A 12440-nucleotide genomic window follows, 5' to 3' on the forward strand; every position below is an offset into this window, starting at 1 on the left:
CGGCCCACAAGTTGCACCGATCATGTCCCTACCTCCCTAGGCTTATATATAGGCTTACCTATAACCCTCCATCCTATTAAGTCCCATGTACTCATCCAGATGTCTCTTAAAAGACCCTATTGAGTTTGCCTCCACCACCACTGACGGCAGCCAATTCCACTCACCCACCACCCTCTGAGTGAAAAACTTACCCCTGACATCTCCTCTGTACCTACTCCCCAGCACCTTAAACCTGTGTCCTCTTGTAGCAGCCATTTCAGCCCTGGGAAAAAGTCTCAGAGAATCCACCCGATCGATACCTCTCAACATCTTGTACACCTCTATCAGGTCACCTCTCACCCTTCGTCTCTCCAAGGAGAAAAGACCGAGCTCCCTCAGCCTATCCTCATAAGGCATGCCAACCAATCCAGGCAACATCCTTGTAAATCTTCTCTGCACCCTTTCAATCATTTCCACATCCCACCTGTAATGAGGCGACCAGAACTGAGCACAGTACTCCAAGTGGGGTCTGACGAGGGTCTTATAAAGCTGCACCATTATCTCCCGACTCCTAAACTCAATCCCTCGATTGATGAAGGCCAGCACACCATACGCCTTCTTAACCACCTCCTCTACCTGCGAGGCCGATTTAAGAGTCCTATGGACCCGGACCTGGACCCCAAGGTCCTTCTGATCCTCTACACTGCTAAGTGTGAAGAGGATCAAATACCTTTGATATTATACTCCTTCATCCCATTTGACCTGCCAAAATGGACCACTACACATTTATCTGGGTTGAAGTCCATCTGCCACTTCTCCGCCCAGTCTTGCATCCTATCCTATCCGGATGGGATTTATCCAAGGATTCTCTGGGAGGCAAGAGAAGTGATTGCAGAGCCTCTGGCTCTGATCTTCAGGTCGTCGTTGGCCTCTGGTATAGTACCAGAAGATTGGAGGTTAGCGAATGTTGTCCCATTGTTTAAGAAGGGGAACAGAGACTTCCCCGGGAATTATAGACCGGTGAGTCTCACTTCTGTTGTCGGCAAGATGTTGGAAAAAATTATAAGGGATAGGATTTATAGTTATTTGGAGAGTAATGAATTGATAGGTGATAGTCAGCATGGTTTTGTGGCAGGTAGGTCGTGCCTTACTAACCTTATTGAGTTTTTTGAGAAAGTGACCAAGGAGGTGGATGGGGGCAAGGCAGTGGACGTGGTATATATGGATTTTAGTAAGGCGTTTGATAAGGTTCACCATGGTAGGCTTCTGCAGAAAATGCAGATGTATGGGATTGGGGGTGATCTAGGAAATTGGATCAGGAATTGGCTAGCGGATAGGAAACAGAGGGTGGTGGTTGATAGTAAATATTCATCATGGAGTGCGGTTACAAGTGGTGTACCTCAGGGATCTGTTTTGGGGCCACTGCTGTTTGTAATATTTATTAATGATCTGGATGAGGGTATAGTTGGGTGGATTAGCAAATTTGCTGATGACACCAAAGTCGGTGGTGTGGTAGACAGTGAGGAAGGGTGTCGTAGTTTGCAGGAAGACTTAGACAGGTTGCAAAGTTGGGCCGAGAGGTGGCGGATGGAGTTTAATGCGGAGAAGTGTGAGGTAATTCACTTTGGTAGGAATAACAGATGTGTTGAGTATAGGGCTAACGGGAGGACTTTGAATAGTGTGGAGGAGCAGAGGGATCTAGGTGTATGTGTGCATAGATCCCTGAAAGTTGGGAATCAAGTAGATAAGGTTGTTAAGAAGGCATATGGTGTCTTGGCGTTTATTGGTAGGGGGATTGAATTTAGGAGTCGTAGCGTTATGTTGCAACTGTACACAACTCTGGTGCGGCCGCACTTGGAGTACTGTGTGCAGTTCTGGTCCCCACATTACAGGAAGGATGTGGAGGCTTTGGAGAGGGTGCAGAGGAGGTTTACCAGGATGTTGCCTGGTATGGAGGGGAGATCCTATGAGGAGAGGCTGAGGGATTTGGGATTGTTTTCGCTGGAAAGGCGGCGGCTAAGAGGGGATCTTATTGAAACATATAAGATGATTAGAGGTTTAGATAGGGTGGATAGTGATAGCCTTTTTCCTCTGATGGAGAAATCCAGCACGAGGGGGCATGGCTTTAAATTGAGGGGGGGTAGTTATAGAACCGATGTCAGGGATAGGTTCTTTACCCAGAGGGTGGTGAGGGATTGGAATGCCCTGCCAGCATCAGTAGTAAATGCGCCTAGTTTGGGGGCGTTTAAGAGATCCGTAGATAGGTTCATGGACGAAAAGAAATTGGTTTAGGTTGGAGGGTCACAGTTTTTTTTTAACTGGTCGGTGCAACATCGTGGGCCGAAGGGCCTGTTCTGCGCTGTAATGTTCTATGTTCTATGTTCTATCTATGTCATGCTGCAGCTTCTGACATCCCTCCCATCTATCCACAACACCACCAACCTTCATGTCGTCGGCAAACTTACCAACCCATCCCTCCACTTCCTCATCCAGGTCAATTATGAAAATGACAAACAGCAAGGGTCCCAGAACAGATCCCTGGGGCCGACCTCCATTCAGAAAAAGACCCATCTACAACCACTCTCTGCCTTCTGCAGGCAAGCCAGTTCTGAATCCACAAGGCAACAGCCCCTTGGATCCCATGCCCTTTCACTTTCTCGAGAAGTCTTGCATGGGGGACCTTATCGAACGCCTTGCTGAAGTCCATGTAAACCACATCTACCACTTTTCCTTCGTCAATGTGTTTAGTCACATTTTCAAAGAACTCCACCAGGCTCGTAAGGCACGATTTGCCTTTGACAAAGCCGTGCTGACTACTTTTGAGCATACTAAACTTCTCTAAATGTTCATAAATCCTGTCCCTCAGGATCTTCTCCATCAACTTACCAACCACTGAGTTTAGAGTCACCGGTCGGTAATTTCCTGGGCTATCCCTAGTCCCTTTCTTGAATATAGGAACCACATCTGCAATCCTCCAATCCTCCGGAACCTCTCCCGTCTCCATCGACGACGCAAAGATCATCGCCAGAGGCTCTGCAATCTCTTCCCTCGCCTCCCACAGTAACCTGGGGTACATCCCATCCGGTCCCGGCGACTTATCTATCTTGGTGCTGTTCAAAATTTCCAACACATCCTCTTTCTTAACGTCCACATACTCAATCTTTTCAGTCCACCTCAATCCTGTAGTACAACCACCCAGGTCTTTTTCCACCGTGAATACCGAGGTAAAATATTCATTAAGCACCTCTGCTAATTCTTCCGGTTCTGTACAGACTTTCTCACCTTCACATTTTATAGGTCCTATTCCTTCACATCTCATCCTTTTACTCTTCACATATTTATAGAACGCTTTAGGGTTCTCCTTAATCTTAACTGCCAAGGCCTTCTCGTGACCCCTTCTGGCTCTCCTAATTTATTTCTTAAGTCCCTTCCTACAAGCCGTATACTCATCTAGATCCCTATCATCGCCACGCTCTCTAAATATCCTCATTTACATTCTCTTTGTCCCATTCTACCCCCCCCCCCACCCTCATAGTATAAATCTCTGTTGATTCTCTTTGCTCTCAGTTCTGACGAAGGGTAATCGAAACGTTGGCTCTATTCTCTCCCCATAGATGCTGTCAGACCTGCCAAGATTTTCCAGTATTTTCTGTTTTTGTTTCGGATTCCAATGTCCACAGTATTTTGCTTTGAAAGGACTTACCTTATATTAAGCTGATCTTTCTCTACACCCTAGCTATGACTGTAACACTACATTCTGCATGTACTCCTCTATGTATGGGATGCTTTGTCTGTATTGCACGCAAAAACAATACTTTTCACTACATATTCACATGTGACAATCTGTCAAATCCAATCAAATGCACACACCAATTGCTCATCAGGGATTTAATAAATATGTTTGGGTTCATTGATTAAGACTAGGGGCATAGTGTGATGTCAGAAGGGGCTAGGTGCTGAAGGAACAGTATTTCTGACACTCACCCCCCCCTTCCTATTTTCTAGTTACCACATGATAGGCTGTTGCATGAAGTCAAATCTCACGGCATCCAGGGTGAGGTAACCAAATGGATACAAAATTGGCTTGATGATATGAGACAGAGGGTGGTTGTAGAAGGTTGTTTTTCAAACTGGAGGCCTGTGACCAGCGGTGTGCCTCAGGGATCGCTGCTGGGTCCACTGTTATTTGTCATTTATATTAATGATTTGGATGAGAATATAGGGGGCATAGTTAGTAAGTTTGTAGATGACACCAAGATTGGTGGCGTGGTGGACAGTGAAGAAGGTTATCTCAAATTGCAATGGGATCTTGATCAATTGGACCAGTGGGCTGACAAATGGCAGACGAAGTTTAATTTAGATAAATGTGAGGTGATGCATTTTGGTAGATCGAACCAGGGCAGGACTTACTCAGTTAATGGTAGGGCGTTGAGGAGAGTTATAGAACAAAGAGATCTCAGGGTACAGGTTCATAGCTCCTTGAAAATGGAGTCACAGGTGGATAGAGTGGTGAAGAAGGCATTCGGCATGCTTGGTTTCATTGATCAGAACATTGAAAACAGGAGTTGGGATGTCTTGTTGAAGTTGTGCAAGACATTGGTAAGGCCACACTTGGAATAAATACTGTGTACAGTTCTGGTCACCCTATTATAGAAAGGATATTATTAAACTAGAAAGAGTGCAGAAAAGATTGACTGGGATGCTACCGGGACTTGATGGTTTGAGTTATAAGGAGAGGCTGGATAGTGGGAATTTTTTCTCTTGAGTGTAGAAGGCTGAGGGGTGATCTTATAGAGGTCTATAAAATAATGAGGGGCATAGATCAGCTAGATGGTCAATATCTTTTCTCAAAGGTAGGGGAGTCTAAAACTAGAGAGCATAGATTTAAGGTGAGAGGGGAGAGATATGAAAGTGTCCAGAAGGGCAATTTTTTCACAGAGGGAGGTGAGTGTCTGGAACAAACTGCCAGAGGTAGTAGTAGAGGCAGGTACAATTTTGTCTTTTAAAAAGCATTTAGACAGTTACATGGGTAAGATGGGTATAGAGGGATATGGGCCAAACGTGGGCAATTGGGACTAGCTTAGTGGTTAAAAAAGGGGCAGCGTGGACTAGTTGAGCCAAAGGGCCTGTTTCCATGCTGTAAACCTCATGTCTCTAGTTCACATCCACCCCTCATTCATAGCCACAGGAAGTCACATGGTAGACTGATGCGGAGGCATTGCAAGCAAGGATCAGCTGTGCAGCACTATTAGACTCATTAAGTAGAAAACTGAGTCCTGCAAAGAGACAAAGCCTTGGGGTGATAAATAGGAAGGTGTTGGAGTCCTTTGTGTATTACCTGCTATGTTTAAATTCACTATGTGCTTTGTCGCCAGCAAACTTGATTTAGAATTTGACTAAGGACTAGATGACTTGGTAACTAGAACTTTTCCATTTTCACGACTATAAACTTTGTTGGGATCCAGGCCAGAAACTCCAAGGTATTTTACAAAATCAGCACTTTTGCCCTTTGATTGTATGATTCAAGTGACCCACTAGGAAGCTTTTATCAAAGAAAGTTTATTTAAGAACACAGTTAACTACAAAAATCAACCATGATATTGTATAAATTTGAAGGCTTGGCTCAGAAAACAAGTATGCTCATATGATGCTCGATTTTGCAGCTTTTTAACACCTGCTTTGAATTAGTCCTTTGGATGTTGAATTGAAGAAGAACAAAGAAAATTACAGCATAGGAACAGGCCCTTCAGCCCTCCAAGCCTGCACCGACCATGCTGCCCAACTTAACTAAAACGCCCGACCCTTTCGGGGTCCATATCCCTCTATTCCCATCCGATTCATGTATTTGTCAAAACGCCCCTTAAAACTCACTATCGTATCTGCTTCCACTACCTCCCCTGGCAGCAAGTTCCAGGCACCCACCACCCTCTGTGTAAAAAAACCTGCCTCATACATCTCCTTTAAACCTTGCCCCTCACACCTTAAACCTATGTCCCCCAGTAATTGACTCTTCCACCCTCGGAAAAAGCTCCTGAAGATCAATTCTATCTCTGCCTCTCATATTCTTGTAGAATCATAACATTATAGAATAGAACAATTATTAGGGGCCATAGGTTTAAGGTGCGAGGGGCAAGGATTAAAGACTTCTATCAGGTCGCTCCTCAACCTCCGTCGCTCCAGTGAGAACAAATCAAGTTTCTCCAACCTCTCCTCATAGCTAATGCCCTCCATACCAGGCAACATCCTGGCAAATCTTTTCTGTACCCTCTCCCAAGCCTCCACATCCTTCTGGTATTGTGGCGACCAGAATTGAACATTATATTCCAAGTGCGGCCTAACTAAGGTTCTATAAAACTGCAACATGACTTGCCAATTTTTAAACTCAATGCCCCGGCCGATGAAGGCAAGCATGCCGTATGAATTCTTGACTACCTTCTCCACCTGTGTTGCCACTTTCAGTGACCTGTGTATCTGTACACCCAGGTCCCTCTGCCTATCAATACTCTTAAGGGTTCTGCCATTTACTGTATATTACCTATCTGTATTAGACCTTCCAAAATGCATTACCTCACATTTTCTGGATTAAACTCCATCTGCCATCTCTCTGCCCCAAGTTTCCAACCAATCTATATCCTGCTGCATCCTTTGATGGTCCTCATTGCTATCCGCAAATCCACCAACCTTTGTGTCGTCCGCAAAATTACTAATTTTCCTCCAAATCATTTATATATATATATATCTATATATTACAAACAGCAAAAGTCCCAGCACTGATCCCTGAGGAATGCCACTTGTCACAGCCCTCCAGTCAGAAACACAGCCTTCCACTGCTACCCTCTGTCTTCTATGACCAAGCCAGTTTTGTATCCACCTTGCCAACTCACCTGTGATCCCATGCAACTTCACCTTCTGCATCAGTCTGCCATGAGGGACCTTGTCAAATTTAAACTGAGGTTTTCCAGTCCTGGAACTTTCAGCTCGTCTCTGGATAGAGAGAGACAGAACCACATTGCCTTCCTCCCAGTATCTTCTAACAGCAATTCCCAGACAGCAGAATTTTCAACTCCGGAGAGATAGAGACACTACTTGTCTCCACCAGCTTTTAGCTAGCAACCCACAGACAGCAGGATTTCCAATACCAGGAGAGAAAACAAGAAACAATGCTTTCAATTTGCTGTCCAAACAGTTTCTGACAAAAATGAAACTAAAACCCTGGGCTTTACTGTGGAATAAAAAACTGTCCATGCAGGCATCACCTGACCTGTTGATCATCCCCAAATCAAGCCCAAGTTAGTAATCCCAAGGGATTATTAAAACCCCAGGACACTGTATTAGTCCAGATTAAAATGAACATGTTGTCCATTATACTGCTTGAGTAACAATCAGAAGTCACCATTTACAGACATTTCAGCAACATAAACCACGAGGCCTGTTTGAACAAACTGCAGAGAAACGTGATTAAAATATATTTCTTAAAGACACAGTACAGTCACAACTTAGCTACGTGCCTTCGGTGTGTTAATTAGTAAATTATTTATTACTTGGACTTCTGGGCATTAACATTGTGTCTCGGAACTCTGCCTGTATCATTGCCCGACTCTTTGTAACATCACAATAGGTATAAATCTTGTGTGTGTGCTCTGCTTAAAGCAAAACTGAACTAATATTGGATCACATGTCATACTCATACAACTTTTTGTGATGCCACTCCATAAAGACATATTACAACAGTCACATTCTTCCAATGAGAGTTTCTGCCCATTATCTCTGCTCTCTATTTCCTGCCACTAGAATCATAGAATCCCTACAGTTCAGAAAGAGGCCATTCGGCCCATCGAGTCTAGTGGGTAAAATATGTAGGGATATGGGGGTAGGGCCTGGGTGGGTTTGTGGTCGGTGCAGACTCGATGGACTGAATGGCCTCTTTCTGTACTGTGGGGTTTCTATGAATCTAAGGACAATTCAGGCTGGACAACAAAAGTTGTCCCAGCCAGCAACATTCACATCAAATGAAAGTATAAAAAATGATGTACATCAGTCAGTGGTATATTGCATAACTCTCTCATCGACTGCACTTCAACTCTATTTAGGTTGTAATTAGTCCATGATCCATTTTCTTTGTCAAATTTAACTCCTGATTTGTGATAAACTCAAGTTGGTTCTGAAATGAATCAGTCCAAAAAAGAATTCCATTTCACTCAGTGCAACTGTATTGTGGAGTGCAGTGATGTTTGCTTTATTTGAGGTGAACTACAATTGAATTGCCAGGTTTAACATTCTTCTGTAATTTCTGAATCTTGACAGCTCCTCTCCATTCACTCTCAAGGCTAACTGTAATGCTCAATGCTTCTGCTTTGATTACGTCTTCAACCCAGTGTGTGGAGTTGATGCCATAGAATATATTTCACCATGTCAAGCTGGATGCACTGATTCTGTCTTCAATCATTCCATCAGGATGACTATGGTAAGTGTAACTACTGTTGTATATTAAAGTAGTCAGTTTACTTTAACAGCAAATATTAAAAAATTGAAAGGTTGCCACATGGTGGGTTACTTAACCAGTTAGTTGAGCTTTATTAGATATGTATTGCTTGCTTACGGTCCAGGATGGAAGAGAGGAAAAATCCCGCAGATGTCTCTGATGATGTCACCATGTAATCATGTGACACACTGCACAGAGATGCACAATACATAACATCCCTCCCCCTTTACTCCAGTAGAATGACAACTGACATTAACTTCAACTCACTACAAACAATTATTACTTCACCAAGTATCATTCTATATCTTTTTATATGTAAACAATCAGTATTAGAATCTTTTAGATTGATGTTGGGCCTTCTTTGGCAGAATACGTATTTCAGGAGTCTTTGCTTGCATGCTCTCAGTAGTCTGTTCACCACTTGGCACAGGCACATCATCTGAGAAAGTTAGTTCTTCTTCAGCTTCTACAGATGCTGTTGGTTCAACTAGTGCAGAATCAGAATTCAACTCAGTCATGACCATAGGTTCAGGGATTTCCAAGCCTTGAGTGTCAGATGTTGGCATCTCAGAGATCGACTCTGCAGATTCTCTTTTTGAATCAAGGCTTTGATCTCTGTGCCTCCTCCAAACTCTCCCATCATTGGTTTGCAACGTATAAGAAATAGGCCCCACCTTTGCGAGTATTGTGACAGGTACCCATTTCTTACTGGCAGAGTAGTTTTTCACTGGAAGAAGTATCAGTGGTAAGAGCAAATAAAATTTGGTTCTCAACTTCCTTTTAAAAGCAATATTGCCGCTGAGTTTTGGGTTGTCGCATGGGCTGTGTTTCTGCAGGATATGAGGAAGTTGTTTACTCTTTTGACTAACGGCCCTTCGTCCTTTGATGCTTTTGATGCTGTTCAGGAACAGTGACCACAATTCAGTAAGCTTTAAGGTAACGATGGATAAAGATAAGTGTAGTCCTCAAGTTAAGGTGCTGAATTGGGGGAAGGCTAATTACAACAATATCAGGCAGGAACTCAAGAATGTAGATTGGGGGCAGATGTTTAAGGGCAAATCAACATCTGGCATGTGGAAGGCTTTCAAGTGTAAGTTGATAGGGATTCAGGACCAGCACATTCCTGTAAGGATAAAGGATAAGTATGGCAAGTTTTGGGAACCTTGGATAACGAAGAGATATTGTGAGCCTAGTTAAAGAAAAAAGGAAGCATTTGTCAAGGATAGGAGGCTGGGAACACACGAAGCAAGTGTGGAATACAAGGAAATTGGAAAGAAACTTAAGCAAGGAGTAAGGAGGGTCGTGTCGTAAAAGGTGTCGTGAAAAATCATTGGCCAGCAAGATTAAGGAAAATCTCAAGGCTTTTTATACATATATAAAGAGCAAGAGGGTAGCAGGGAGAGGGTTGGCCCATTCGAGGACAGGGGAGGGAATCTATGCGTGGAGCCAGAGGAAATGGGCGAGGTATTAAATGAGTACTTTGCGTCCGTATTCACCAAAGAGAAGAACTTGCTGGATGATGCGTCTGGGAAAGGGTGTGTAGATAGTTTGAGTCATGCTGAGATCAAAAAGGAGGAGGTGTTGGGCTTCTTGAGAAACATTAAGGTAGACAAGTCCCCAAGGCCTGATGGGATATACCCCTGAATACTGAGGGAGGCAAGGGAGGAAATTGCTGGGGCCTTGAGAGAAATCTTTGTAACCTCACTGGCTACAGGGGAGGTCCCAGAGGACTGGAGAATAGCCAATGTTGTTCCTTTGTTTAAGAAGGGTAGCAAGAATAATCCAGGTAATTACAGGCTGGTGAGCCTTAAGTCAGTGGTAGGGAAATTATTGGAGAGGATTCTCCGAGACAGGATTTACTCCCACTTGGAAATAAGTGGACATATTATCGAGAGGCAACATGGTTTCATGAAGGGGAGGTCGTGTCTCACCAACTTGATCAAGTTTTTCGTGGAAGTGATGAAGATGATTGATGAGAGTAGGGCAGTGGATGTTGTCTACATGGACTTTAACAAAGTGTCTCATGGCATACTGGTACAGAAAGTGAAGTCACATGGGATCAGAGGTGAGCTGGCAAGGTGGATACAGAACTGGCTCAGTCATAGAAGACAGAGGGTAGCAGTGGAAGGGTGCGTTTCTGAATGGAGGGCTGTGACAAGTGGCGTTCCTCAGGGATCAGTGCTGGGACCTTTGCTGTTCGTAATATATGTAAATGATTTGGAGGAAAATGTAACTGGTTTGATTAGTAAGTTTGCAGATGACACAAGGATTGGTGGATAAGCGGATAGTGATGATGGGCGGCACGGTAGCACAGTGGTTAGCACTGCTGCTTCACAGCTCCAGGGACCTGGGTTCGATTCCCGGCTTGGGTCACTGTCTGTGTGGAGTTTGCACATTCTCCTCGTGTCTGCGTGGGTTTCCTCCGGGTGCTCCGGTTTCCTCCCACTGTCCAAAGATGTGCGGGTTAGGTTGATTGGCCATGCTAAAAATTGCCCTTAGTGTCCTGAGATGCGTAGGTTAGAGGGAGTAGTGGGTAAATATTTAGGGATATGGGGGTAGGGCCTGGGTGGGATTGTGGTTGGTGCAGACTCGATGGGCCGAATGGCCTCTTTCTATACTGCAGGGTTTCTATGATTCTATGAGGATCATCAGAGGATACAGCAGGAGATAGATTGGTTGGAGACTTGGGCGGAGAGATGGCAAATGGAGTTTAATCAGGTCAAATGTGAGGTAATGTATTTTGGAAGGTCTAATACAGAGAGGAAATATACAGTAAATGGCAACACCCTTAAGAGTATTGATAAGCAGAGAGGATCTGGGTGTACAGATACACAGGTCACTGAAAGTGGCAACACAGGTGGAGAAAGTAATCAAGAAGGCATACGGCATGCTTGCCTTCATCAGCCGGGGCATTGAGTTTAAAAATTGGCAAGTCATGTTGCAGCTTTATAGAACTTTAGTTAGGCCACACTTGGAATATAGTGTTCAATTCTGGTCGCCACATTACCAGAAGGATGTGGAGGCTTTGGAGAGGGTACAGAAAAGATTTACTAGGATGCTGCCTGGCACAGAGGACATTAGCTATGAGGAGAGGTTGGAGAAACGTGGTTTGTTCTCATTGGAACGTCAGAGGTTGAGGGGCGACCTGATAGAAGTCTACAAGGTTATGAGAGGCATGGACAGAGTGGCTGGTCAGGAGTTTTATCCCAGGGTGGAAGAGTCAACTACTAGGGGGCGAGGTTTAAGGTGCGAGGGGCAAGGTTTAAAGGAGATGTACGAGGCAAGTTTTTTTTACACAGAGGGTGGTGGGTGCCTGGAACTCGCTGCCGGGAGAGGTCATGGAAGCAAATATGATGGTGACTTTTAACGGGTATCTTGACAAATACATGAATAGGATGAGAATAGAGGGATATGGTCCCTGAAAGGCTAGGGGGCTTTAGTTCAGTCAGGCAGCATGGTCGGTGCAGGCTTGGAGGGCCGAAGGGCCTGTTTCCTGTGCTGTAATTTTCTTTGTTCTTTGTTCTTTCTTTGTTCTTTAGTGACATTCTTCAATCACTGTACCAACCTCTCCGACAATCCATTGGCGGAAGGATGATAAGGTGCAGTTCTGATATGCCTAATGCCATGGTTTCTGAGGTAGTCCACGAATTTCCTTGACGTGAACTGAATTTCATTATCATTAATTGTTCCAGGTTGCCAAACCAAGCAAAAACTTTGTCCAGTTGTTTGTCTTTTCAGTCGTTGTCGAATTCATCATGATTTCAGGCCATTTGGAATGTGCGTTCACTCGGACAAGAATCCTTCAATTGGTTCCGCAAAGTCAATATGTACTCTTTGCCAAGGTTGTCTTGGCCAATCCCACAGGTGAAGTGGTTGAAGAGGTGGTCTATCCTAGCATAAGATTGACACTGCCTTTCTTCAATCTAAGAGTCGAGTCCTTGAGAGTTATTTCTTACATACAACCCCTGGATGTCCTTCG

General features: G+C 44.2%; 1 protein-coding gene across 4 annotated transcripts in view; it reads left to right on the forward strand.

Moving 5' to 3' along the window:
* LOC144491451 (solute carrier organic anion transporter family member 2A1-like) overlaps positions 1-12440 on the forward strand; it is a 450593-nt gene that overhangs the window by 346949 nt on the left and 91204 nt on the right. For all 4 annotated transcript variants that reach the window (XM_078209279.1, XM_078209280.1, XM_078209282.1 and 1 more), the window contains one exon: positions 8284-8443. In XM_078209279.1, the coding sequence (XP_078065405.1) occupies positions 8284-8443 (160 nt within the window). The remainder of the gene's footprint in view (positions 1-8283; positions 8444-12440) is intronic.

The sequence above is a fragment of the Mustelus asterias genome, chromosome 3 (assembly GCF_964213995.1).
Source record: "Mustelus asterias chromosome 3, sMusAst1.hap1.1, whole genome shotgun sequence".
NCBI lineage: Eukaryota > Metazoa > Chordata > Chondrichthyes > Carcharhiniformes > Triakidae > Mustelus > Mustelus asterias.